Source organism: Halyomorpha halys, unplaced genomic scaffold (assembly GCF_000696795.3).
Source record: "Halyomorpha halys isolate HHAL.00 unplaced genomic scaffold, Hhal_1.1 Scaffold320.1, whole genome shotgun sequence".
In the NCBI taxonomy this organism is placed as follows: domain Eukaryota; kingdom Metazoa; phylum Arthropoda; class Insecta; order Hemiptera; family Pentatomidae; genus Halyomorpha; species Halyomorpha halys.
The window spans coordinates 739,946-764,515 of NW_027116715.1; the positions used below are offsets into that span (position 1 = coordinate 739,946).

Below are 24,570 nucleotides of genomic sequence, written 5' to 3' on the forward strand. Positions count from 1 at the left end.
TTAAATAGAACTGATTCGAAGACTACTTGAACTCTAGTTAACTCGTTCAAGAAAAGGTCAAGGCAGAAATGGAGAGATAACAATCAGGATATTTAAGTTTTATTATAAAATGTCAGCGCCTAGGTTGTGGGTTTTTACTGTTTGTTAGGGGCATGAGTTAAGTACCTTCTGTCAAGATTTTTTTCTGATTTATTACTCGAAATGTATTTTCTAAATCAGCAATTTATCTGTCACTGGGTCCATGACAGGAGGATAAGCAGGCGTGGACATCTTTAACGGTAATTAAGAAGTTGATGTAGTGATTGATGTGGAATCAAGAAGGTTTTGTGATAAATGATCCTTACCGACTTATCATGCTAAAACCGCTAAGGTCTCCATGTACTGACTGAGGAGACAAGACAATTAAGTCTTGAGATCGGAGTAGATCCTTGTTAGTCAAGCTAAATAATGTTGTATTAATAAAATTTAAAGTGAAGACGGTAGGGGTGCAGCCAATTATACACAAATTATTGAAACTTATTTATTTTGGGCCGACGTTTAGGCCCGAATTACAAACCTTCATCAGGGCTGAAAACAAATAACGAGATAACAACGGAGCTACCGAGTGATTGTTTTTATTTTAAATTTCATCTTTCATTTGTTCATATTCCCGTGTTCTCTCATTTATTCTATCCTTATTCACTTCCACAAATATTGTGGCTATTGACCCATGTATAATGTTTTATTTAATTATGTTAATTTAAATTTATATTTTTATATACACCACCCTCGAAGAATGGTGCCAAAACTGGAGGATTAAAATAAATTCCAATAAATCCCACCAAATCACATTTACCCTTCATCGTAAACCTTCGACCATTCTTGCCCTACGGTATCTTTTTATAATACCCCACTTATTCCTGTTCCACAGATCCGTTACTTAGGACTAAATCTGGACAAACGACTGACATGGAATCCTCATACAAGACTGCTCGTCGATTCCGACTATTACAACTTTACTAGACAAACGGTCCAAACTTCCAATCCATTACAAAAGACTGATCTACATGACTATTATAAGGCCTATTTGGACATACGGAGTTGAGCTATGGGGCTCCACTAAACCATCTAATTCCTTTCGAATTCAATCCTTACAGTCCAAAATCCTTCGTAAAATCCTTAATGCTCCTTACTTTGTCACAAATCAAATCATCCATCAGGACCTCAATGTCCCCTATGTTGCCCATTTGGCCAGAACCAGATACCAATCCTTCCATAATAAACTTCCAAACCACCCAAACCAACTCGTTTCTAACCTGACTTCTCCTTCACTACCTAATAATCCTCCTAGGCGTCTGAAAAGAAGATGGCTTAGAGATCTTCTCCTTTAGAAATGTTTTTGGAGTTCTATCAATGGGTAGATTCTCCACATGTTTTTATCATGTCATAATATCACCTACAGCAAATTTACTTGATGTGTATATATGTATACAGTTGTAAATATCAATAAATAAATTATTAAAAAAAATAAAAAAATTTTATATAGAACTCTGGTTTGCATTTTTTAAATATAAATTTTTCTACATTTTCAGTATTTATTATCTTATCTTTAATTCTATATTTGTTCCCATTTTATCATGTATATTATTTTCTCTCACACAATGTTATATATAATTCTTACCTTTGCAATATTATAATTAATCTACTTGTAGTATCATTATAACAACAAGTTATAACAATACTGTTTTTAGCTTGTTAGATATATATAGATTTTTTTTCTTTTCCTCTGAGTTATCTCTGGTTGTTATCTCGTTTTTTGCTTTCGGCCCTGATGGAGGTCTAAAATTCAGGCCGAAATGTCGGCAAAAATAAATATGTTTCAATTATTTGTGTATGACAGTACAAACTAATTTATCTACCATTCTGAGATGTTTATTTTGATGGTCGTATTGGCGTAGCCAAAATAATAAGGTGAAACAATTGCTTGTAGTCAGCTAAAGATAGGTTTATGCTGAAGGAAGCAAATCTAACCATAGATCCATTGTTAGTTGTCCAAAATAAAAACTTGGTATTTTTCTGAAATACTATAATTATCAAAGTCGCTGCGGGACTGGTAGGGGTGGTATCATCCCTCTCATTTCTCAAATAATTTGGAAACCCCCCAAAAAACTGGGTAATTTTAGATTTGAAAAAACTGCGAAAATTGTGGTGAATTCTACTGAAGGAGTTATTAAATAAAAAATATCATTATATAAGAAAATTACATGCATTTTTACAGTTTACATGCATACCAATGCAATAAAAAAAATAAACTTAAAAGAAAAATATTGTTAAGTGTCAACATTCACCACAGATAAGTGAATAATTAGTTCAAACCTAAATTTAGGAAATTATAATATTTCATCAAGTTCAATTTATATATTCATAGGACGTTTTCGGGTAATTTTATATTTATTTAGGTGAAAAATAATTTATTGATTAAAATTACAATTTCATTCAACAATTATAAAGTTTCAGTTTTTTTCTCCATTAAAATACCAACCTGTCAGGAAAAAAATATTTCATAAAATTTATAATTTACTTCATAATCCCCAAATAAGTTGTAGCATTATCCCCTTTGAATTTATGAATTGCTGTTTGCTATATTGGAAAGTACAGTTTAATTGTGAAGTATATATCAGTTCCGTCACGTAATTAAATTACGTAAATCACAAAAAAAAAAGTAAAAAAAAAAAAAAATCAAGGATTTGAATTCCCCCTTAAAAGTATTACATTGATAAGATCTGAGAATTGCAAGGTCAGCTGGATTTTAATTACTTTTTCTCGATTAATCTTGATGCCTTTTTTTCGTAGTACAAAATTTTGATATGCGAAAAATGGAATTATGTCTTAAAAATAAGATGCGTTCTGAATAAGTGATTTTGGGAGCTTAGTCAGGAAAAAGTGGGAGGTGTGATAGAACTTGAATTTTCAAAACACGTGTGGTGAACATGTTTCTTAGTTAACAAAAAAATTGAGGTTTCTTCCAAATCCACCCCATTCATCCGGATTATTACCAATTCCCTATCACCAAAGTCTATTACTACAAAGTCCATGAATCCGCCACCAAATAAAGTCAACCCATCTATCTAGGCTGGATTCTAAATGGCGCCGCTGTAAACACGAAAATGTAGTTGTGCTTAACACGCTCGGTGTCAACAGTCACTTATCAAAATGATTAATTAGTTTTATATCAGTTCTTATTAGATTTAAATTTTGAGAATTCTTGCTAATATATTTTCTGATCAGGATATACTCTTTTTCAATTTTTTGTTTACCACTAATACCGCAAATTCAATCACTCATTCTTCTATCGTATTTTCCAATTAATCTAAGTTATTGCCAGTACTTAATGGGTAGATATTATTTCATGACAGACTATGATGTGGAACAATGCCAATATTCAATTTCTAATTTTGATTAAGTTGCAATTGTGTGACTGTTTAAAAATTATTCAAGAACTTTCCAACAACTTTCTGCCTTATCGCATATTTAAAGGTGATTTCTTTTATCTTATCGAAGGCGTAAGCTGAGCCAAGGTCAGAGCTGTATCTGAATGGGTAACCTTCTAACTCATGCATCCATTAACCAGTTTTAATTTATATTTTATGTTTTTCGTTATGGGCTGTGAAGCAACAGTAATACTTTATTAGGTTTGGTTTGGAATATTTTATCGTTTGGGTGAGATGGTATTTTAAATTAATATTTTGGCCTCAGTAAGAATTATACTTTTTAGTGACTATATATCACTCCTTATAGTATAGTAACATATGAAATCTACAAAAATGAAGTGTTCTTATAAATTTTCCATTTTTCTACTACAGCGCCCTATTTGTTCCAGCGTGTTAACTTGTTATATTGTAAATACCGTTATTAATTTTTAAAAAATAGAAAAGTAGCGATATGTGAATTATTTATAAAAGAGACTTTGCTCAATGTTCGACCAAGCTTACCTTTATTTTGTAATAAACCTGATTATTAATTTCAACAGAAAAGTAATGAAACAAAATTGATTATGTACGCTAGTTCACTACCTACTTTGGAACCAAATTCGTTTATCCATATATCTTGGCCGATTCGACATGCCTAGCACCTGTACCTGCTGCGTAACGGACCTAATTTCACTATTAACCCAACAACAATTTTATTACATGAAATACCTAAGGAAGAAGAAGTTGGGTTATCAGTAAAACCATTTTAAAATGTCCTAAGATATCCTTCAATAAAACTCCACTTGCCCATGTTGGACAAATTCACCAGCTAGGACTGCATGCGATGTCGTTTGTTCGCAGCTTGGAATCGACATACACTACTGAACATTTTGAACTTCCTTTCCATTTTTGGTGATGAGTTTGAAATTTTCTAATATTTGTAATGGATAATAAAAAAATCCTATTAAAATTATTACTTAGTAACAAACTAACCGTTGATGAAACGGCAATACGTTCTTATGAACTGAACCCCAGTTATTTTTGACACAATAAAAAACTGTATTTTTATACAAGATTTTGTTGTATTCAGATTCTGATTGAAAGCTTATAACAAATGTTTTCAATTGATTTTTCATCGTGAAGACTTAAAATTCTTACCAAAGAAAGTTTACAAGAAATAAAACAGAGAAATGTTTATGAGTTTCGGGATTATAAAATCCTGTGGCAATCCTCTAGTTTCTAACGTGACCTTGGTCACAATGTTCACGCTTATTCCTTCCACATAAGCCGGCCGGAAAGGAAAAAAAAAACAGGTTACCATAGTCGTCCTTCGATATGATTAATACTGTTTTGTTTAAAATAATGGTTGGATTTAATTATGATTAATTATCGTTACCACTATGAAATAATGTTTGCATTTAATTATGATTAATTATCACTACCACTATGAAATAAGGTCTTACAATTAATAATAATAATTCAATATTAAGTAATTTTCTAAAGTTCATTTTACCACGTTATCGAGGTTTTTTTTATAGTCACGTAGTCATGACATCATTTTTGCCAAGGTTTCCACAGATAATGAGGACCAAAATTCATTTTCAAATTATTAGAAGATTTTGCATTCAAGTAGTATTATTTAATAACTAGCTTAAGACCTTTCTGAACTTTTTTCTTCTTTAGGTGATGAGTTTGGAATTTTCCATCAGTTATTACCATGTATCCCCCATCACCTAACGGTGGACCAACCGCCATTTTACAAAATATAAAACTATTTATTTAATTGTACTACTCTTTTATTGTAATTGTATTACTGTAATTTACATGTATTTTGTAGTTCAGATTGTATTATTTCTTTCAATTTAGATTTAATGATCGATAAGCACTGAAGGCAAGTAATAAATATATATATTACTATAAAGGGTGGGTATGACAATGTAATTCCGGTTAAAGTCTGGATAATTTAATGCAGATAAACCTTTTTTATATAATAGAGAGATGAATTAGGAAAAAAATTAGGGATTGAACATAATCCTGACCAAATTATTACATAGTGACTAACTGACCGTTTATGAAACAACAATACTTTCTTATTAAGAACTGAACTGCAGACCCCAATTCGGTTGTAGTGACACAAATTATATACATAGAATTGTTATTTTAGGCACAATACAATTTTTATTTTGGCTCCTAAGGGCTAGTATAATAGCGCTGGCTTAGATAGAACATCAATATGAGATTAAGATATAGACGGGGCGGTGAAAATAGATCTCCATTGGAGCATGAAGAAGCCACTCCGGCATAAATAATGACTCTTGTCCTCTTGGCGATATTAATGACCTGGTCTTGAGATATATATCCGACCCTAAGTAAATTTGAGTGCTCTATCGGATAGTCTATCCAAGCCCCGGGCCTCTTCTTCAATACTTTATTTTACGAAAACAAAAATAATTCTTAGATTCGTTATAATTTTGAACTTTAGTGGTTTTAGAAACTTATAGTGATTAAGAAATAGTGGTCGTGTTGCTGATTTAGGCCTTGATGTATTTGAGATTCGAACCAAGAAATGGAACTATAGTATTGAGAAAGTAAACCATTTTAAAAATTTTATATATTCCTTTCAGATTAAATTAATATCTTCAATAAGATCAAATTTTATTACTTATATTTAGCTCTTCGAATAAATCTAGTTTAAATGATGTTAGGAAGTTGGAGCTCTCTGGCATGTTTTTTTTTTTCTAATATCATTTAAAAATTTCGATGAGTGCTTTCAAATTTCGAAATTAAGTATTTCCTTATTTTCTCAAAAGCCTATAGGTTTTTTTAGTATAGAAGAACACTTCTTATCCGTCTTATAGACATAAAACGTTAAACGGGAGAGTCGGTTTACCCGGAGTGTATAAGAGAAAAAACGTAAATATTTGAGGTAATAATCAAAGTGCAATAGAAAACTAATTCAATTTATATCATAATAATAACATATCATAATTTAGTATAATAATATAATAATGTATATCTATAAAGAACTTATAAGACTAATTTAAAACACATTTCTTTAGAAAAATAATTTAATTCAAGTGATAAAAATGAGTTTGTTCTTTTTAATTAAAACTAAACTAGTAAACATAAGTTGAAGAAACAATGAAAAAAAAATTATTTTTTTATACACTAAATGTTTTTAGTAAAAAAAAAAAAAAAAATAAGTTCCTATTCTTGGTCAGTATTCACTCTCAAGTACCTCAAGTAGGCTTTTCCTAACCTATTAATGAATTAATGGTCCACTTAAATATGAAATTTAAGAACTAAGGAGTTACGGCTAGTAAAACAAATAATAAATTTTCTGCTACAGTTCGGCAGATTCCAGTTTATTTTCAATTTCTTTTTTATTATTTTACTATCTGTACTCTATAATCATATGAAGGATAGAAAGGATTTAATTATAGATTCCGTATTTTTCTAATCTGTAAATCTAATAGAAAATTAAAATTTTCAAGATGTTTTTACAAAGGTCTTTATTAAGATAAAATATAAAAATCAATGGACGTGGGTTACAACTCCACCAACCAGTGATTATGTCACCAAAAATGATTAGAAAGGAATTCTTCCCTTAGAAATTTTTTTGCAGTATTTGAAAAATAAAATTAATTTATATCCAGAACCATTGTGAAATTGGCCAAAATTCTTTAGTTAAAACAACAAAGATTTTTTACATTTTGCTTTAATTGGTACAATCATCGTTTTCTACTCATCATAGGAATTTAAGTGATTAAGTTAATAAAAAAAAAAAAGATTGAATTCAACAACAATACTCTCAATACAGTTCCTTCGCCCCTTCGTTTTCTTTTTACACTTTTCAGCCTTCAGTTAAAATCTATTCTTGTCCTCTTCCCCCTTTCCCCGAAACGAAACAGACCTGATATACTTTTTCTTTACTTTGTTTGAAAAATCTAAAGAAAATGGTCGAACTAATGAACGTTGTCCAAATTGCTTGTCATACATAGGCATTATGTTATTCTAACCGCCTAAAAGCTTGGCTCTTAAGTGGCCATAAATCACAAGAGTATCTATTTAGTGGCTTAAAAGAAAAAGTTGAGAAATAACCTTTTGTTTTCTGTTTTTTTTTTACTGTTCGGGACCATTCAGGACCGCTTTGGCAGAACCCAGACCCGGTAGAGACCTTCCGACCGTACTCCAGTAGATCGGGACCACTCCCAGAAGACGGATGTCTCCCTCCGAGGCATGGACGTCCTTTTTTCCCTCGGCGGGACCAGGTAACGAGCTCTCCTTTTGCGGCCACCACACCCAGCCCCCAGCCATAAAGGACTAACCTCTATATTTTTTATATTCCTCGTTGGGGTTTTTACTGTTCCGTTCCAGGGGTCTTTCCATCATCTCTGAGTCGGTCTTCTACAAATTTATAAGGCGGTGCAATTCCCGTTGAATTGGAATCGCTAACACAAGTCGTTGACTCACTGTCCGTATAAAGGGAATTTAATTGAATAAATAGTTATAATACAAGTTAGGTTTATCTATTTATGTCTTTTTCATTTCTTTTTTAAAAATGTATTCCAGAAAGAAATTATTCTGTAGCTATTAGGTTTAGCAATAATTTTCTCTAATGAGACGACAATCAATTTCAACTCGATTCACTTTTTTATAAAATTTCAGGAATGCAATAAAAAACTAATTATGCATTAATTTAAACAACTAATTATATATTGATTGAAAATCTAAGCATGAATTGCAAACGCACTTGATTTTAACTCTATTCACCTGTTCATAATTTTTTTTTATAAATGCTATGAAAAACAGATAATTTATTAATTTAAAAAAATAATTATGTACAGCGAAAACAAGGTGTTGCTCCACTGAAGAGAGTTTAATCGAATAAATAGTTATATTAAAAATAAATTTAGTTATTCGTGTCTTTTTCTTTATTTATTCATGCAATAAATTACAATATAGCTGTTAGATATATCAACATTTTTCTCTGATGTGAAATGTTAATACTATTTTCTGTTTATAAAATTTTGAGGAATATTAGATAAAAAACTAAAGTTGTTGATTACTTTATTTTATTTTATTTTTTTTCAAATTTGGGTTATGAGTGTCATCTATTAGAGTTTGAAGAACTATTCATTAATTTGTGAAGCAAGATGAAAAAAAAAGTTGTTCAAAATTATACACAACGTCCCACGTTGCAGGTATGATACACATTTATATGTATATACATGATATAGACATTTTTAATTATGGTAGGATTGTAAGAATGTGGAGTGATATGAAACAGTTATATAAAAAGATATATAAATAGGAGAACTGAAAAAATTATTAAGGTGAAGATAGTTGACCGTAGATATATAAGAGGAGAAGATTGATCGGGTGCGGTCAGCTGAAAAAACACAAATAAAGAAAAGAATATTTATTCGTGCCGACGTTTCGACCAGCTTTTCAGGTCTTCATCAGGGCTATAAAAACAAAAAAAGATACCAATCATCATTCAGAGAAAAAGAAAATGCAAAATAAAATACATAAAAATTATTTATTATTTATTTATAATATATATCTCTTATTTTTTCTCTGAATGGTGGTTGTTATATTTTTTGTTTTTATAGCCCTGTTGAAGACCTGAAAATCAGGTGGAAACGTTGACACAAATAAATATTCTTTTCTTTATTTGTGTCTTTTCTGCTGACCACACTCCCTGGCCATCTTCCCCTCGGAAAAAATTATTAATTTAATAAAAAATACTTTTTTTAAACAAATACTAATTGTAATAACTAATAAAGCACTGCCACAATAATATTTAATTTTCTTAAAATTTTGGTTTCATTTTCCTTTTCCGTGCTAACTTGATTTCCGTGACTATGGCTTGCCACCGGGTACGCCCTTGACTTTAAAATTAATTTTACATAAACAACAATACTTAGTTACTAATTAAATCTTATCAACATCCAGTCATATTTTTTCTGCATATTATCAGCTATTTTTAAACGATTTAATACAATTATCTAATCTCGTCCTCAGCACAAGGCATTTAAATGATTTTTTAATTTTAAATTGAATAATACAAATCTCTATTTTACTTTCTAATATGGGTTCTATAAAGGTCTCCAGTGTGCTAACTGTGCAGGAAGCATATTATACTATGCTTTGTCGAGAGTTTTTATTGCTTTCCGAACATTTCAATTTAATTTTACGAGCACTAGATAATAACGGAATTATTAGCTTATAGAGATAAAACACGAGAATCCATTCTTACCATTTGATCATTCAGAACTATTGAATGTGTCTAACCCCAATCTTTAAAAAGGTGTGAGATAAACAGTAGCCTTGATTTCAAGTAATCGGATTTTAAATTTTAACAATAATCTGGATTTAATATATTTTACGATGCATAAATGTATATTAAAGGGAAAAAAGGGGCAATGAACAATGACGACAAGATCTACAGCAAGTACACCAGGACATGCTGCATATTCCAAAATATGCTAATGATTGCGGTCAGTAAATAAATAAAAATATTTTATTGAACAATGACAGACTGAGGGGTACTAAAAAAGTATTTAATTTATTCCCTGAAGTGGTGGGGAAAATAATACGTTAATCGCTTTTTTTATAAATTAAGTTAGTGGTATGAGTGGATTCGGAATGAAAATTCGCATTCTTTCAGGGATTTAGAATGCGAATAACATATTGCATTTTTTTATTGAATTCATTTTCAACTCTTCAGAGGAATGTAGATTTTCATTCTGAGTACTAATGAATTATTCCAATTGAAAAATAAAAATCTGTGATGCTGAAACCCAGGAGGGGTTCAAAACTAAGTAATAAATAAAGTTAGGTAGTCAAGAGAGTTAATAGACGGATTGTGTAAAAGCAAAAAATTAAAAAAAAAAACTTAAGTCTATATTTGATGCAATATATATGTTATAGGACAATTTAGTGTACGACCCCAACAATAACCTATTTTATAGCAAGTTAAATTACCTTTTTTTTTTAGTTCTGAAAGACTTATGTAAATTTTATGGTTCCTGAGATATATTCTTTCAAAAATCAAAAATTTTATCCGAACAAGTAGACATTAATATTTTATTAATTTATTTTGTCAAATATCGTAAAAACTACAAACAAAGAACAACAAAACTTACACATAATGGTCTGGTGAACCAGTACAGAATGGAAAAGCGGTAATAATTTATTTTAAACTAATTTAAATATTTACTTTACTTGCAATCAAGTTCAAAGGCATTCGAAACACTCTTGGAGTTAATAAATACATTTTAATTTTTTTTTTAATTTCACTTCACTCAAACATAAAATAGAGACTACCCTTAGTTCAAATTTAATTTATAAAATTAATTGCAGCACTTTTCAAATTTCTATATCTTATCTTCTATATCAAAATTTATATATGTATGACAACTCAAAACCTTAAAAAGTAGGATGTGCCCGGTTCAAAATTAAGTGTTATAAACTACGTTATAAGTACATTACAATAGCTTTAATTTGAGTTCTAATAGACATCTATACGTCGAATTGCTTTTAGATATAGATTTCCGAATACAAATTCATTAACCGCTGATTTTCCAGTACATTTTTTATGATATGTTGCTTTTTAAAAATATAGCAAATAGCTCAATTAGGGTTCTTATTTTAGCAAATTTACTCTACGTTAAATTATGTCATCTTAGGTTTTATAGTGTTGTTAATACTTTTAGAGATATAGAGCTACGAATGAAAAATTAAATGGTTTTTAAATTTTTTTTTTCATTTTTTTATTCCCCCTAACTATACTCGGCAGATTCTTCAATTTTTATTAGTAATTATACACAGTTTTCATTAAAGTAATAATAAATTGGGGTTAAATAACTGCCTTCTTTCTCCTCTTGGGCTCTAGTACTATGTGTGGTGTTGAAGATATTGAAAAATATTGATTCTTGGGGAAAACCATTAAATATTTAAATAATGTTTCATCTATAATATGCGTATACTATTCAGAACTGTGTTTATTATCGCGTAGGGGGAAATATACATATCATTAGCATTATCTGATGGATGGAAAGATGAACATAGATTTTTTTTTTTTACATTTAATTCCAACCTTCTGTTTTAATCCTCATTATTCATCCCATTAAAGTCCGTCAATCCGGTCGTTAAGAATTGTTAATGTGATATAATACGGTTCCCACTTCAGAAAAAAAAAATGCTGTATATCATTAAATTATGGCCATAGTAGAGATAGTATCGTGAAGCGGGTTGTGTACTTGCTCGCTATGGTAATGAGCGGAATACACTGAGGACTAACTGAACAAGGGCTCTCTTCCAGGATGGCATTGTTTCCTCATCTCCCACGACTTTTGGGCCTGTAATTACGGTAATAGAGTCTTTAATAAAAAAACTAAAATAAAAAACACGTAACGTGACACGTACTTACAGCGTTAATGAATTATGGATAGTGTCAGTTTATCTTGAGGCCAACAACCGTGACCATAGCTGTACTCAGGAGCAGGCAGAATCAGAGCTATCATAAGATGTTTGTTTTAGCTAGCATTTTAGGATGTTATTACTTTTGCAAAATTCAGTTCTTCTCTAATACACCTGACTTAAAAATTTCTAATAAGCAAAGCAAAAAAAAAAAAATTAAATTTTAATACGTGAACCGACTTTTGTATAAAAACTGTCAAGCTATGGAAAATTGAATTTTACAACTTTAAATATTTTTGTAAACTCATCTAGTTTATAAAAATATGATAATTTAGGATAAAAACTTTTTCCATTAAAACTTACGAATATGAAAACTACACTTTTCAACCAAATTTGTTACCACCTTTATTAGTTTTTCTTTTAAATCGGTTTCAGTAAACAATATAGATCAATCTTTATACATAGTGAAATATGTTCATTTGGAACCTAATATAATTTTTACTAAATAGTTTCTGAGAGTTGCGTGTTTTCAATTCATGTTTATACAAGTTTCAATCGCTATTCAAGTCGTTTTCTAATTTTAGGCGCTTTTTAAATATTATTCGATTAAACTATCTTATGTCTCCTCTACCCGTTTTAAGCAAATATTTCAAAAGTGATATAGGACCGACGCTTCCTTTGTCTGCTTTTTTTTGTGTTATGATCTCCTCCTGTGAGATTGTCACATGCCCTACATCAACCAATCCACTTGCTATAATTGTCTGTTTGAAAAGTCAGATAAGTAAGGTTACCACTGAGAAAACAAATTTATGATTTGTTGGAAATTTAGGATTGTGAGAGCTCTTGCTCAAACAGGTTTCATGTCGTTTTCCAATTTTAGCCACTTTTTCAAGGTTGCTTCTTGTTTCAAAGGTGAAATAAGACTTCGCTAGTTCGGGGTTTTAGACATAGTCAACCTCATGCACGAATGAAGACATCGCTTTGGCACGACCAGGTGCGGAGGACTCCCGAGGATCATAGCCAGTTCTGGAAGTTAGTAAGGACGTTCGCTACGAAGCCAATAACCGTGCACCTGACTTCGGGGACCGGCCTGCTGACACATGGAGAACAGGCTGAACTCCTGTCGACAAGAAATACAGCAAATAATACTAAAAAACTGAAGTACCTTTCCACCTCCGCCTTGACGACCACCTAGTAACGGACGGGCTGTCTTCTCTACCTTCAGCCAGCAAGAGTTTGTACTACAGCACATTAATGGGAACAAGGCGTCCGAACAGGATATATATATATATATATATTGTTCATAAAGAAAAAAAAATGCCTAGATAGTAAAAATAATGAAATAATGTGAGTAGAAGAGAAAGCAAGAACTAGCATTTCCAACAAATTTAAATTCTTGTTAAATGTCAAGAAAATGTTTATCATTCCTCTTTTCCACTATTTCGTGGAAAATATCCATTTCAATATCATCTACAAGGGTACAGATGTAATATCAAGAAGTAGTTGGAATGTTTGTTCTCTTGGATATGATTTCTGAGAATCAGTTCTGAAGTTAAGTTGAATAAATTTCATTCCATCTCCGTGAATCTCTCATAAATTATAAGAACATTCTTGTTTATTTTTTATTTAAAATAAGCTTGTCCGGATTATTTATTATTAATGTATAACTTAAATATTGCATTGCTATAAGTGGCTATTATGTGGCTACTGAGTTCAGTCAGAAAGAATGAAGATTTCTTCTTAATGTGACTTTAAACTTACAATTTTTTTTTTTAACGCTACTACGCATTGATATATACTAACGTCATCTTTTTACATACGTCATACTAATTCATATCCATTAGTATGTAAGATTTTTTCTAAATCAGTTGTATTTTTTCCTCTTCTCTCTAATAGTAATTTTAAAGTAAATTGCACAATTCATCGTCAATATAAAGTAGTATATAATAAGATACATATATAGGTTGTACTGTGAGATCTTCCCACGGAAGGATCCGCCTCATTATATAAATGACTGTAATCTAACACCAAGCTACCAAACTCTTAACGATCTCTGCCAATAACCTCCTGCCGGTTCTTGTGAGTTCATACGAAGTTAGTACTCGTTCTCAAGTAAGTTAATGCAGTTAAATTCTTATTATTAAATCACTCAGTTAAATTATAATTATATTGACATTATTTAAAAATAATTGAAAAGATAACGTAATTAGATAGAAATAAGACATAAATAAAATTGTTGGCACTGGATTAAAAAAAAAAAAAAATTAGCAATTTCAAAGGAAGTTGTCTGAATATTTTAATGTTATTTATATACATATGTTATTTCTTTTTAATAAGAATGACAAGTTTATAATCGAAGAGTTCTCACCCGAATTGGTTCAATCCTCGGTCCCAGGGCCTATTCTTTAAAAAACAAAATTCATATGTTAATAGATAAGAGTTGTCTTTGTTTTATTTATTTTCTGATAACCTTTTTTGCTATCAACAGAAATAAACTATCCACTGGCAAAAAAAATTAATTTACACTAGTTAAATATATAAAATGTAACAATCAATTTAAAAAAAATTAAACACGTATAAGAGGTCTTAAGTTTTTATTATTTCTTGAAAGACTATTTTATTAAGTACATCCCTTTCTGTGGGTAACTGTGATAAATTGCACAATCTATCTTGAAGCATTTGTGGCCGCTCAGTTGATTCCTAATTCATACTGCTTGAGATCACATTAGATGCAACGTGGAGGCCTGAACCCACGTATCACCCGTACCGCGTGAGCCCTTATTGTACAAATGGCACTTACCCGAGGATGGTCTGTTCTATAATGGCTTTTTTAAGAGGTTGAGATGAGCAGGTGAATCGAATGAGACAGTCTGGATCCTAAAAAGACTCATACTTTCAAGAGATTCACTCGAAAGAATCAGGATTCATTTGGATCGATTTACTAATCAGGAGGTTCAAAAACGTGAGAGCGAAGGAACAAGATATCGCGAATCAATTAAAGACTTGTTCAAAAGAACCGATTCATTATCAGGAGTGAATCATTGGGGAAAGGTTCAGTAAATTGAATCGAATTTCCCTTCAGTAGGGTGGACACTCGATTGGCAATGTAAGATGACTAGGACCTTTGCCAAGACAGAAAGCATTGCTAATGTCTCTTTTAACTGAACCCGAAATTTGTACAGTGTTCTATGGATATTTTAATACCAAGATATTTAAATTTCTTTATGTATTCAAGTTATTAAATGCTACAAATTACTGAGTTGTTAAAATAATGGTGCAGGCGACATTGAAATTTAAAAAAGAAATCATAAAATTTAAAAAGTGGCTTTAAAATATTAATTGTGTTTTAGATTTAGTTGTTTATCGAAACATTCTTTATGAAATACATACAATTTTTTAACCTATCCTAGTAGAAGCAAACAAAATATTGTATTGAAAGAACCTTCTAGGTCTTTAAAGAGAAAACTCCCATTGATTTCGGGAGAAATATCAGACCAGGTGTAAATATAATGAACCGTCGGAAATGTCCATAAACAAATAATGCGAGACCTTTGCCACGGGCGTCAACACAAATTAGCATATGCTTACGTCACTCAATGGCCCAGGGTTACTCAACTGTGAGTCAACAAGATTTAATGAATCGTTTGTGATTTACACACGGCCTTCTCGCTCCGTCGGAATGTATTCGACGTCTTGTAATGCTTCCGGCAATCGAACCATGACCTACTGCATTCGATGTCATTTATTTCTTATAGTCATTGTTGATAAATCAAGCTCGTTCTACATTTCTTGACAGACTTATCTGCGTTAGGTACTGTACATGAGCATGTGGTAACTGGAAAGGAGATTAATAAGCTGATACAGTTGCCTCCGAGCCGTTTGTTTTCATTTCGATGTTGAAATATGTATCATTCTTGTAGGTAGGATAAGACCGCTATCAATTGAACGCCAAGACCTGATCTTGATGTTGGTATTTTTTTTAACCCTCAACGTTCTTAACTTGGATACATTTAAATGGTGGTCTGGAATAATCATGATTAATACTGTAGGAAATTATGAAGATAATGAAACGGAATTTACTAACTCTGATTATGTAAATACATGTTATCAGATGTTTCGCTCAAGAGCATATGGTTTTGTTTTGTAACATTCTAAGAATAGAAATGATTTAGCAATAATTAAAAGAAGGAAGATGAAGTACGCCTTCCATTTCCTAATTTTTTTTTTTTTTTTTTTTTATGATTTAAAGTAAGAATGATCTTTGAAAAACTCGATTCCGATATTGTTACTAATTGTCTGTTCTACGAACTGAGAGAAATTGAGTCAACAAGAACTGGTGAACTGCGGATCTGGTGCCATTCTATCTTTGAAGTGGCTACATAAATATTGATAGAATCACACTCGCGCCCAGATAGGCCCAATATATTCCAAAATCTGTATTGGACAAATAGCCTAGCCGGTACAACATTGATAATGATTGTCAAAAGTTCATATGTCAAATGTGGGGATATAAAATAAAATATTTGAAAATAATACTGGACCATATGAACCCCTACCTTAAGAGCGGCGCCTATACAACGCATGTTATAGGAGCGTAGAGATACACCCTCTCAATACCTACACATTAATTTCTTTTTACACGAATTCTCGACCAATGAATAGATTATTGTAATTGGTGTGCAAGATCATATCTACATTCCTTCCCAATGTAATGGAATGAGCTATATGTCGTTTATATAGTTAAGATCTACTTCTTGGAAGTACTAACCTGTGCCCTGGACTCGCCGTACCTCAGGGTCAGTACGGCGAGGTTGGAGTCGTGGCTAGCTTCTATCCTGACTACGGTGCTCGGGTCCAGCCGGAGCGCAGGACAGGTCTCGGCCGAGCTGATGAAGTCCTCCGTCCGCATTTCCTCGACCCTGCGCAAATCGCCGTTGGCAAGCCGGATCAGCGAGCCGCGCGCAAAGCCAGCTGCACGAGTCGGCCGTGTCCTTCGCAACCGCCTGCTCCCCGTCGGAGGACCGCCACCTGCTGGGAGAGTGGTCAGGTGAGTGTTGGGTTTGGGTGTTTTCAAAACTGTAATCAAAAGTACTCTCAGCAATGGTCTTAAACCACAAAAGTATTTTATAGTGGGACCGTTCTTGCGGGTATCCATTAAATTTTGAATGAGACTTTAATGGTGGGAGGTTCGAAGCTATACTTTTTTTTAAATATTTTAAAATTTAAAGGATACCAGTAAAAACTGTCCTAATCTAAACAAAGTTAAATGTGTTCGACTCTATGTGACAATACATTCTAGATCGTTCATGCATTAAGTAGAAGATATATTTTCCTAATCTTCTTTGGACCTATCATGGATCTCGGTATGTTGATCTATTCGTTTTATTAGAATAGGTCCATTCAAAAATAACAACTTCTATGAATTGAACACTGAAAAGTTTAAAAAAATTGACATTAAATTGAAGATGACACTTAGAGAATTGTAATATTATGTATCAATTATTACATTCTGAATGGATAACATTAAATAAAGTTTATTATTTATTACTTACATTCTTATTTGTTTTCAAACATTCTAGTTTACATATAACATATTCATATAACTTTCTTGATGTTTTATTCTTACAACCATAACTATACGATTTGTGCTGATGAATCAATATCCATGATTAATAAACAAATACCAGAGTTGAAGATTCAATATAACACGGTTACCATTGCTTCTAACAAACGTCAGATTAATAATAATAGTTATTATTATTTTGGATAGTTACCTTGTGGAGCCGGCGGTGCTGTTGCTGGCGGCTGTGGCCCAGGAGGTACCTTAGGCCTGAGAGGGCTCTGCGGGGGCGAGTACAAGTCGACCGGCCTGATGTGGTACGGGTAGAGGTAGGGGTTGTAATAGGGGTTGTAGACCCGGTAGGGTTGGAAGTCCTCCTCCTCCTTGTGGGGCAGTGGAGGCCGTGCTGCGGGCGGGGGGCGGAATCGAGGGGGTAAGGGCCGCAGGAACTCGGGCACCGAGGGGAACCCCAAGTAGCCCCCCTCCACTGCCAGGCTCGGCGAGATCATCCTTGTCTACCGATTACTCATTTCTGCAACACAAACAAGAAAATAAATCAATATGTAACATACATAGTAACATCATCATCAAAAGCATAAAAATTAAATACTTTAAGTTGTTGTTAAATTTTTTTTTTGTAAATGGTAATATATAGAAAACTTCATTTGAAATAAAAATGTACTATGCTATAACATGTTCGTCTGGGTCATACCCAGCCTCTATAAAGGGTTACGGGAATGATGTCCACTTCACCCCATCGTTTTATCGGCGATCAAGCTATGTACTTGATGCACTGAACCCAAAACCCTTCATTAGTTGTAATGGAACAGGAATATTTTTTTATTGATATTTTGCAATAATATCTTAGCAAACAAGAAAATAAAATAAAAGAAAACTCTGCAACAGCTGAAAACTAACTTAATGCACAATGACATTCCCATTTCTAAGGCTGCTAAAGTGGTTGCCATTTAGCTATTTATGCGATTTAGCTATTGCCTTAAGCAGTTTAACACGTTTAAGCTTTAAGTCTTTAATACTTTGTTCAAGGTTTATTAAAAATTAAATAAACTTATTATTTTTATACTTACTACTGATTTTTTTTACATCAGTAGCAGCTAACAAGTGTTGGAGAAAAGTTGTAAAATATAGATTAGCAACTCTGGCATCTATTATTGTAAGATAATAGACAATGATAAATAAATCTGCATCGATTATAGACTAATATTTACAAAAGTATATATGAATATTAAAGTTAGAGTGTGGGTTACTAAAGTGAATGTGGGTCACATAATAAACAATTTTGTGTTCTTGAAATACAATATAAAAGGGCTGTCCAAACCCTCAACAGTTTGCCGATTTTTTGGTGTTTTTTTTTCAATTATTTATCAACCAAAACAATTTTTTTAAACTTATTTGAGCATATAAGTTATATTTAGATGTCTAAAATAGAGCAAAAATAAAATATAGACAATTGTTTCCAATCGAAACCCTAGTCAATGTTAAATAGGTCATTAAGTCGAGAATTTATCACAATAATTCTGGTAACAACATCTGTTATTGAAATATCGATTATTTAAATCGAATTAAACCACTTTGACTTTAACTTCTTCAAATGTGCAATATAGCAGACAAAAAAAAGTATATGCCGTATTTAGATTTTTACACGGGATAGAGAATATCACACCTGAAGGCCATAAACAAATATCTAAATTTCGAAAAGTTTACTAATTATAACAATTCTTATAATGTCTTCTTAATTAGCTCTTGGACAAAGACCAAAGAAATTTTTAAATAGAAACGGTTTTTATTGGCGTTTCAATGTTCTGTAAATTTTAATTTAAACAGTTAGTTCCACAAAGGAACTATAAATGCTTATTAAGTTTGAAAAATAGCATCATAATCTCTTCTCTCTAGGTTCAAACTAAATATGAGGGAGTTAAAGCACTAATGTACTAATTGTTCTATGTAGAAGGGTACTAAATTAGAAATTCTGTTCTGTGCTGGTTAGTGTACTTTTCAAATGCAATTTACGAATTATATGGAATGATATAATGTCATTTTTCATGCACGATATAATAAATTTTACAATACTTTTTTTTTCTATTTAAATTTCTACCTTTTCTCAATTTCAAAGTCCTATTTCTCTACAAAATGTATCTAAAATGCAGTAAATTGTGTAGGCGTAAAAGGTTTTTAATTTATCACACACAAAACCAGCATATAAATTATTTTACATAAAATAAAAGTAACATGTTCCACGACTGTGGTAAATTCAAATTAAAATTCACTAGATTCACTGAATTCCGTGACACATTTATGGTGTCTGTTCTAGTTATAGAGGGATGAATATCTAGTATTATCTTTTAAAAGTTTATTAAAATAAATGATAGATGACAAAAATATATTATTGATGTCAAAGGCTAATTATGAGCAATATATTTGTTTGTATGGTTGATTTAGTCAGTACAAGAGTAGGGCTGTGGCTATATAAATTAAAATGGATCATTCAACATCAAGATAGGAGGACATTATGTCTTCTTTGTTTTTAGGCTATTTTAAAGGTTTTTATATCTTTTAATATCTTTAAGTTTTTTTACCACGCGTTTCTTGTCCATAACAAAGATTCTTTATCTATTAAGGCCAAGGATAATGGTATATTAGAATGAAGGCGAAGCCCTTAGCGAAGACTAGGCACATAAAAAACTGGAGCGTGCGATAGATACTTTGTAGCAACGCAGCTAAGTCCACTATTCATGAAGCACAGAGACGTGCACCAAATGGCGCGGAAATTCATCTCAGCTCGGACACCGTACAGGAGAGACGAAGTGAACATGGATTTTGGCATATGTTATACATAAAACAATATTAAGGAAGAAAATAATTTTCACTCTTACTTATTAAATAATGTATTTTCATTCCAAACTCTTTACCTATCCTAACCTATTAGTTTTTAATCTCTCATCCTTAACAATCCCTGATAATATTCCGATGCGTCTGAAAAGAAGATGGCCACGGGACCTTATAATTTAAATTAATGCTTAAAGTACCACTAACGGGTGGTTCCTTTCCAAGATTTTCGAGTGAAACATTCCACATATTTACTTATTTTATTTATTATTTTGTACAGTTGTAAATTACATTAATTAAAAAAATAAATAAATAAAAAGTGTTTATATCAGCCATGGGTCGACACTGGAGCAGGTTACCCTTCTGCATGTGAGCTTGGTTCTTCATTAGGTTGATGCATAAACCAGCTGGTAGAACATACTGTCCATGTCTATATCTGACCATTGTTCGAGAAACCTCCTAAAATGCAGTACTCAAGACCGCATATAGGTTATAGTGGTACAGGATAGGTTTAGCATACTCTGATGAACAATTACTAAACAACGATTTCTTAGGAAGTTTAGAAGATTTTTTCTTGTTTAAAATAGCATTAAAAAATACCGATCGTGAGACGAACGAAGCGGCTTATTTGTTAAAACAACTGTGAATAATTGAAGTATTGCATTAGTTATTTTATTCCAATGAAACATGACATGACTAGCGAATCCACCACGATCTTAGACTTAAGCAGCCATCAGTATGCCCAGTACCGACGGTTCTTATGACGAGCTGGGAATATGAAGTGCCATATTGGGATTCCGCCCGAGGTTTCTACGCACTGACCGATTCGTCCAGAAGGTCCCTCCATATGGCAATGGTCCTAATTAATAGCCCTCTATATTCCTGCGATATGCCGATGGATGAATCACTTACCCCTGACTCACTTTCCTCCATTTCGGTGGAGGACTATCCCAATGGACCATATTTGAATACGTAAACAGTTTCCTCAGCATTTCCGGCTTGTGTTCTTTGGGCGCCAATATTTTCTTATTTCAGAGGTAATAATCAATGAGTAATTTGGAACGTTATTTTTGAAGTACAATGTAAGTGATACTAGAGTAATAAATATATAAACCAATTAGTTGGTATCTAAATGAAATAATGACGGAGATATTTTTTTCATAATACAAAAAAAAAAATTAATATCTGTTCCCCTACAATTCATGAAGGGTCAGGAGTTCAGTAATTTCTAAGGGAGTACTGTTACTAGACTAACGGTTGTGCAAGGAGGTGATTTGGTCAGAATCACACTAGACCGGCAGATTTTTACCCAATTAAGGGTACCCAATTTAGGAGCCTGGGAAGATAATGCAAACAAATATAAATTATTCAATTATTCATTAAGGACACTAATGGTTAAATCATCTCTACAGCTTAGAGCTCAGTATCACAAATTACAAGTATTCATAGCATAAAATAAATAAGAAAATAAATCTTAAAACATAATAATAATATGCCTAACCTCACAATCAGTGAGTTAGGTTAAATAATATATGTTGATAAGTCAGTTGATAGAAGTCTAACAAAATGTGCAAATAAAATAATTAATAATAAATTTTTATGTTTTTTATAAAAAACATATAGGTAATTAAACAAAAAAAGGTGCTTTTTAGCACAAATTGATTTTGTGCTTTTTACGTTAATTCATGAAATTACTTTATACATGGGCAGAAGACTTTGTTACTTTCTTGGTGATTAGTGAATATATCACATCCTATTTTTTAAACTTAAAAACTACGAGAATTTATTTGGTTAAGAAGCTAAATAATTCAGAAAATTTATTTTGAAAATTAATTTTAGCAGTGAACAATATTTTTAATACGATTTTATTAAATTTCGCTTAAATCTTTATACCCCATTGATAACTAGAAGATAGCAAAATGCTGAAATTACTAACTGAACGGTAACAATAGATGTAAAGATTTTGACTTCATTTGTATCTGTTTGATATTTAAAATAACAGATGGTTCTTCCATACGCGTTTATTTGATTCAATCTCTTCAGATATCTCCTCCCAATCAGACAACTAATAGTTTCATTTAAGTTGCCTACCTAATTTAGCAAGAGAGTTTAATCATCATAATTTACAGTCCAAATCTTAGTGCTACGAAATTTTGTCACAACATATTAGAACTAAAACCGCCCTGACTCGAGAATGCAGAGGTTCTGTGCCAACACGTTGGCTTATTACGTTCTCATTTGTACCTACCTACCTTCTACTTCTCAAAATACCTTTTTGCTATAACGAAAGAAATAATAGCCAATTATCACTCGGTTACCAAATAGTTTTCATTATAATATGTTCATGAAACTGATTTATGAGCTCGTAAAAAAAAAAATGAAATAAAAAATTGCAAGCGCTTGAAACCCGTAACAGAAGCTCCTCCCCCCATCTTTGTCAGTAAACAGATAAAAAACTATTTAGTTGTTTTATTAATAATTTTAAAAAACCAAAAAAATGGTAGGTGGGCGAAAAAGTGGCGAATCCTAAAAAGCACTTACATCACCTCAATTTAGAAACACATTTTCAAACTTCTATCTAACTCAATTAGAAGGACTGCCATTTTTTGTGGAGGTGTGATAAACCTTGCAAATTTTCTTGTATTATTCTAACAATAAAACAATCTTACCCACCGAACTTCAGCTCATTTTATCCAAAGTGGTCCTTTAGAGGGGCCCAGATGTAGTGGAGAAAAATGATATTTACATAACATCATCTTGAACTTGTTCTGTCTTAATCGCACCTCTTACACATATTAAATATTCCGGAAATCTCCAATACCCTGTTCTAGGGATAATATAACAGGTATAAAATGCACCCATATCCTTCTTTGATTATCTTCGATTTCGCCCAATAGTCTTTCAGAGAATTTACCACAGAACAAGTCTAGCAAGGAAAGCGACTAAGGGTGCAGATCGAATGTCATACGGAAAAATGATGTTTCAACTTCTTTTAAGTGCTATTCGATTATACCTTATATCTTTTTATAGTCTGTCTATTCAACAGTAAAGGCTTGTTTAACACATAAATTGTTTTGTTTTTTTAAATTTGTATTTTTTCATCGAATTTTGGAATGGTAAAGTATTTTGAATTTCAGATATTCCACCTTTGCGTTGATCAAAACTTGCAATTTGAGCCTATGTATTTTTGAGAATATTAATTTTCTTTTTTTGATTTCTATTATTTTAAATATTATTTTTATTCTTATTATTTTTCAATCTTTGGCTAAGAATACAAAATTGTTTGTTGTTACTAATTTTCTTTTCAAGGGAAGAAACCCTTAATATTTCTGTTTTGATCTTCTGGACAACGTTTTGGCCAAACTCTTAACTATCTAGTCAGACTCAATTACTAGTATATTATTATCCTCCTTATAAGGAATTTATTCTTCATTATAAAATTGTACATTATGAATAGTCCTACTTTTTTGTAGAATATTCATGTACTTATCATATTTGACCGTCTTTCCGTGAAAGATAAGAAATCAGTTAGATATCCTTTGCTTTTGGTTTAAATTTTATGTGAGGCCGTTTTAACAACTGAACTGTTTTACCTATGGACTTGGAGCATTATTCTTTGAATGAAGTCAGACAAATTTAGTTTTCTTTTAACTTAACAATTAAAAAATAATTAAAATTAAATTAATTAATGATTAAAATTAACGGTGACTGTATTATGTTGTGATTTTATTATCAATTATTAATATTGTCAAATGATAGGGACAAAAAGAGGCATCCTACTTTTTTCTAAATGATCAGAAGAACTAATTTTAGATTATAATTAAAAAATCATTTTAAATATAACAGTGGGAGTGAACCATTTAAGATCATTTAATTTAAAATCCTGTTCATAGCAATTTATATAAAATGAAATTAACTACTCTATTCCGAACTATATCAGAACCCTACAAAGGGTTATAAGGTAGAATGCTACCGGTACAAGTAAAGAGAAATATCCCTCTCTATTAGATATTCCGAAGTTAGGCGTGTTGAAGAAGAACTGAATAAGAATGTTAAAGTAAAAATACCCTCAAAAGATAGAATATATGGAACTGTTTGGCCCAGTAAAAATTCAATCCAAATTTCGAAAATTTAGAGGTTAGAAAAGTAAACACATCTACTGGAAAATTCTATATTTATACTTCGCAATATGACAAATATATTTAATTCTTACAGATTCCAAACCTCTATAATAATACAATATAAAAGAAATTTTTATTTTTAAATAATTAATTTGTTAAAATAACT

At 31.6% G+C, this 24,570-nt stretch overlaps 1 protein-coding gene across 7 annotated transcripts in view; it reads right to left on the bottom strand.

Moving 5' to 3' along the window:
• Atx-1 (Ataxin 1) overlaps nt 1-24,570 on the bottom strand; it is a 248,450-nt gene that overhangs the window by 36,164 nt on the left and 187,716 nt on the right. For 6 of the 7 annotated variants that reach the window (XM_014421424.2, XM_067053453.1, XM_014421426.2 and 3 more), the window contains 2 exons: nt 17,651-17,968; nt 16,645-16,952 (listed from right to left, as the gene is read on the bottom strand). In XM_014421424.2, the coding sequence (XP_014276910.1) occupies nt 16,645-16,952; nt 17,651-17,945 (603 nt within the window). In that variant the 5' untranslated portion in view covers nt 17,946-17,968. The remainder of the gene's footprint in view (nt 1-16,644; nt 16,953-17,650; nt 17,969-24,570) is intronic. The other variant, XM_014421429.2, reaches the window with a different exon arrangement.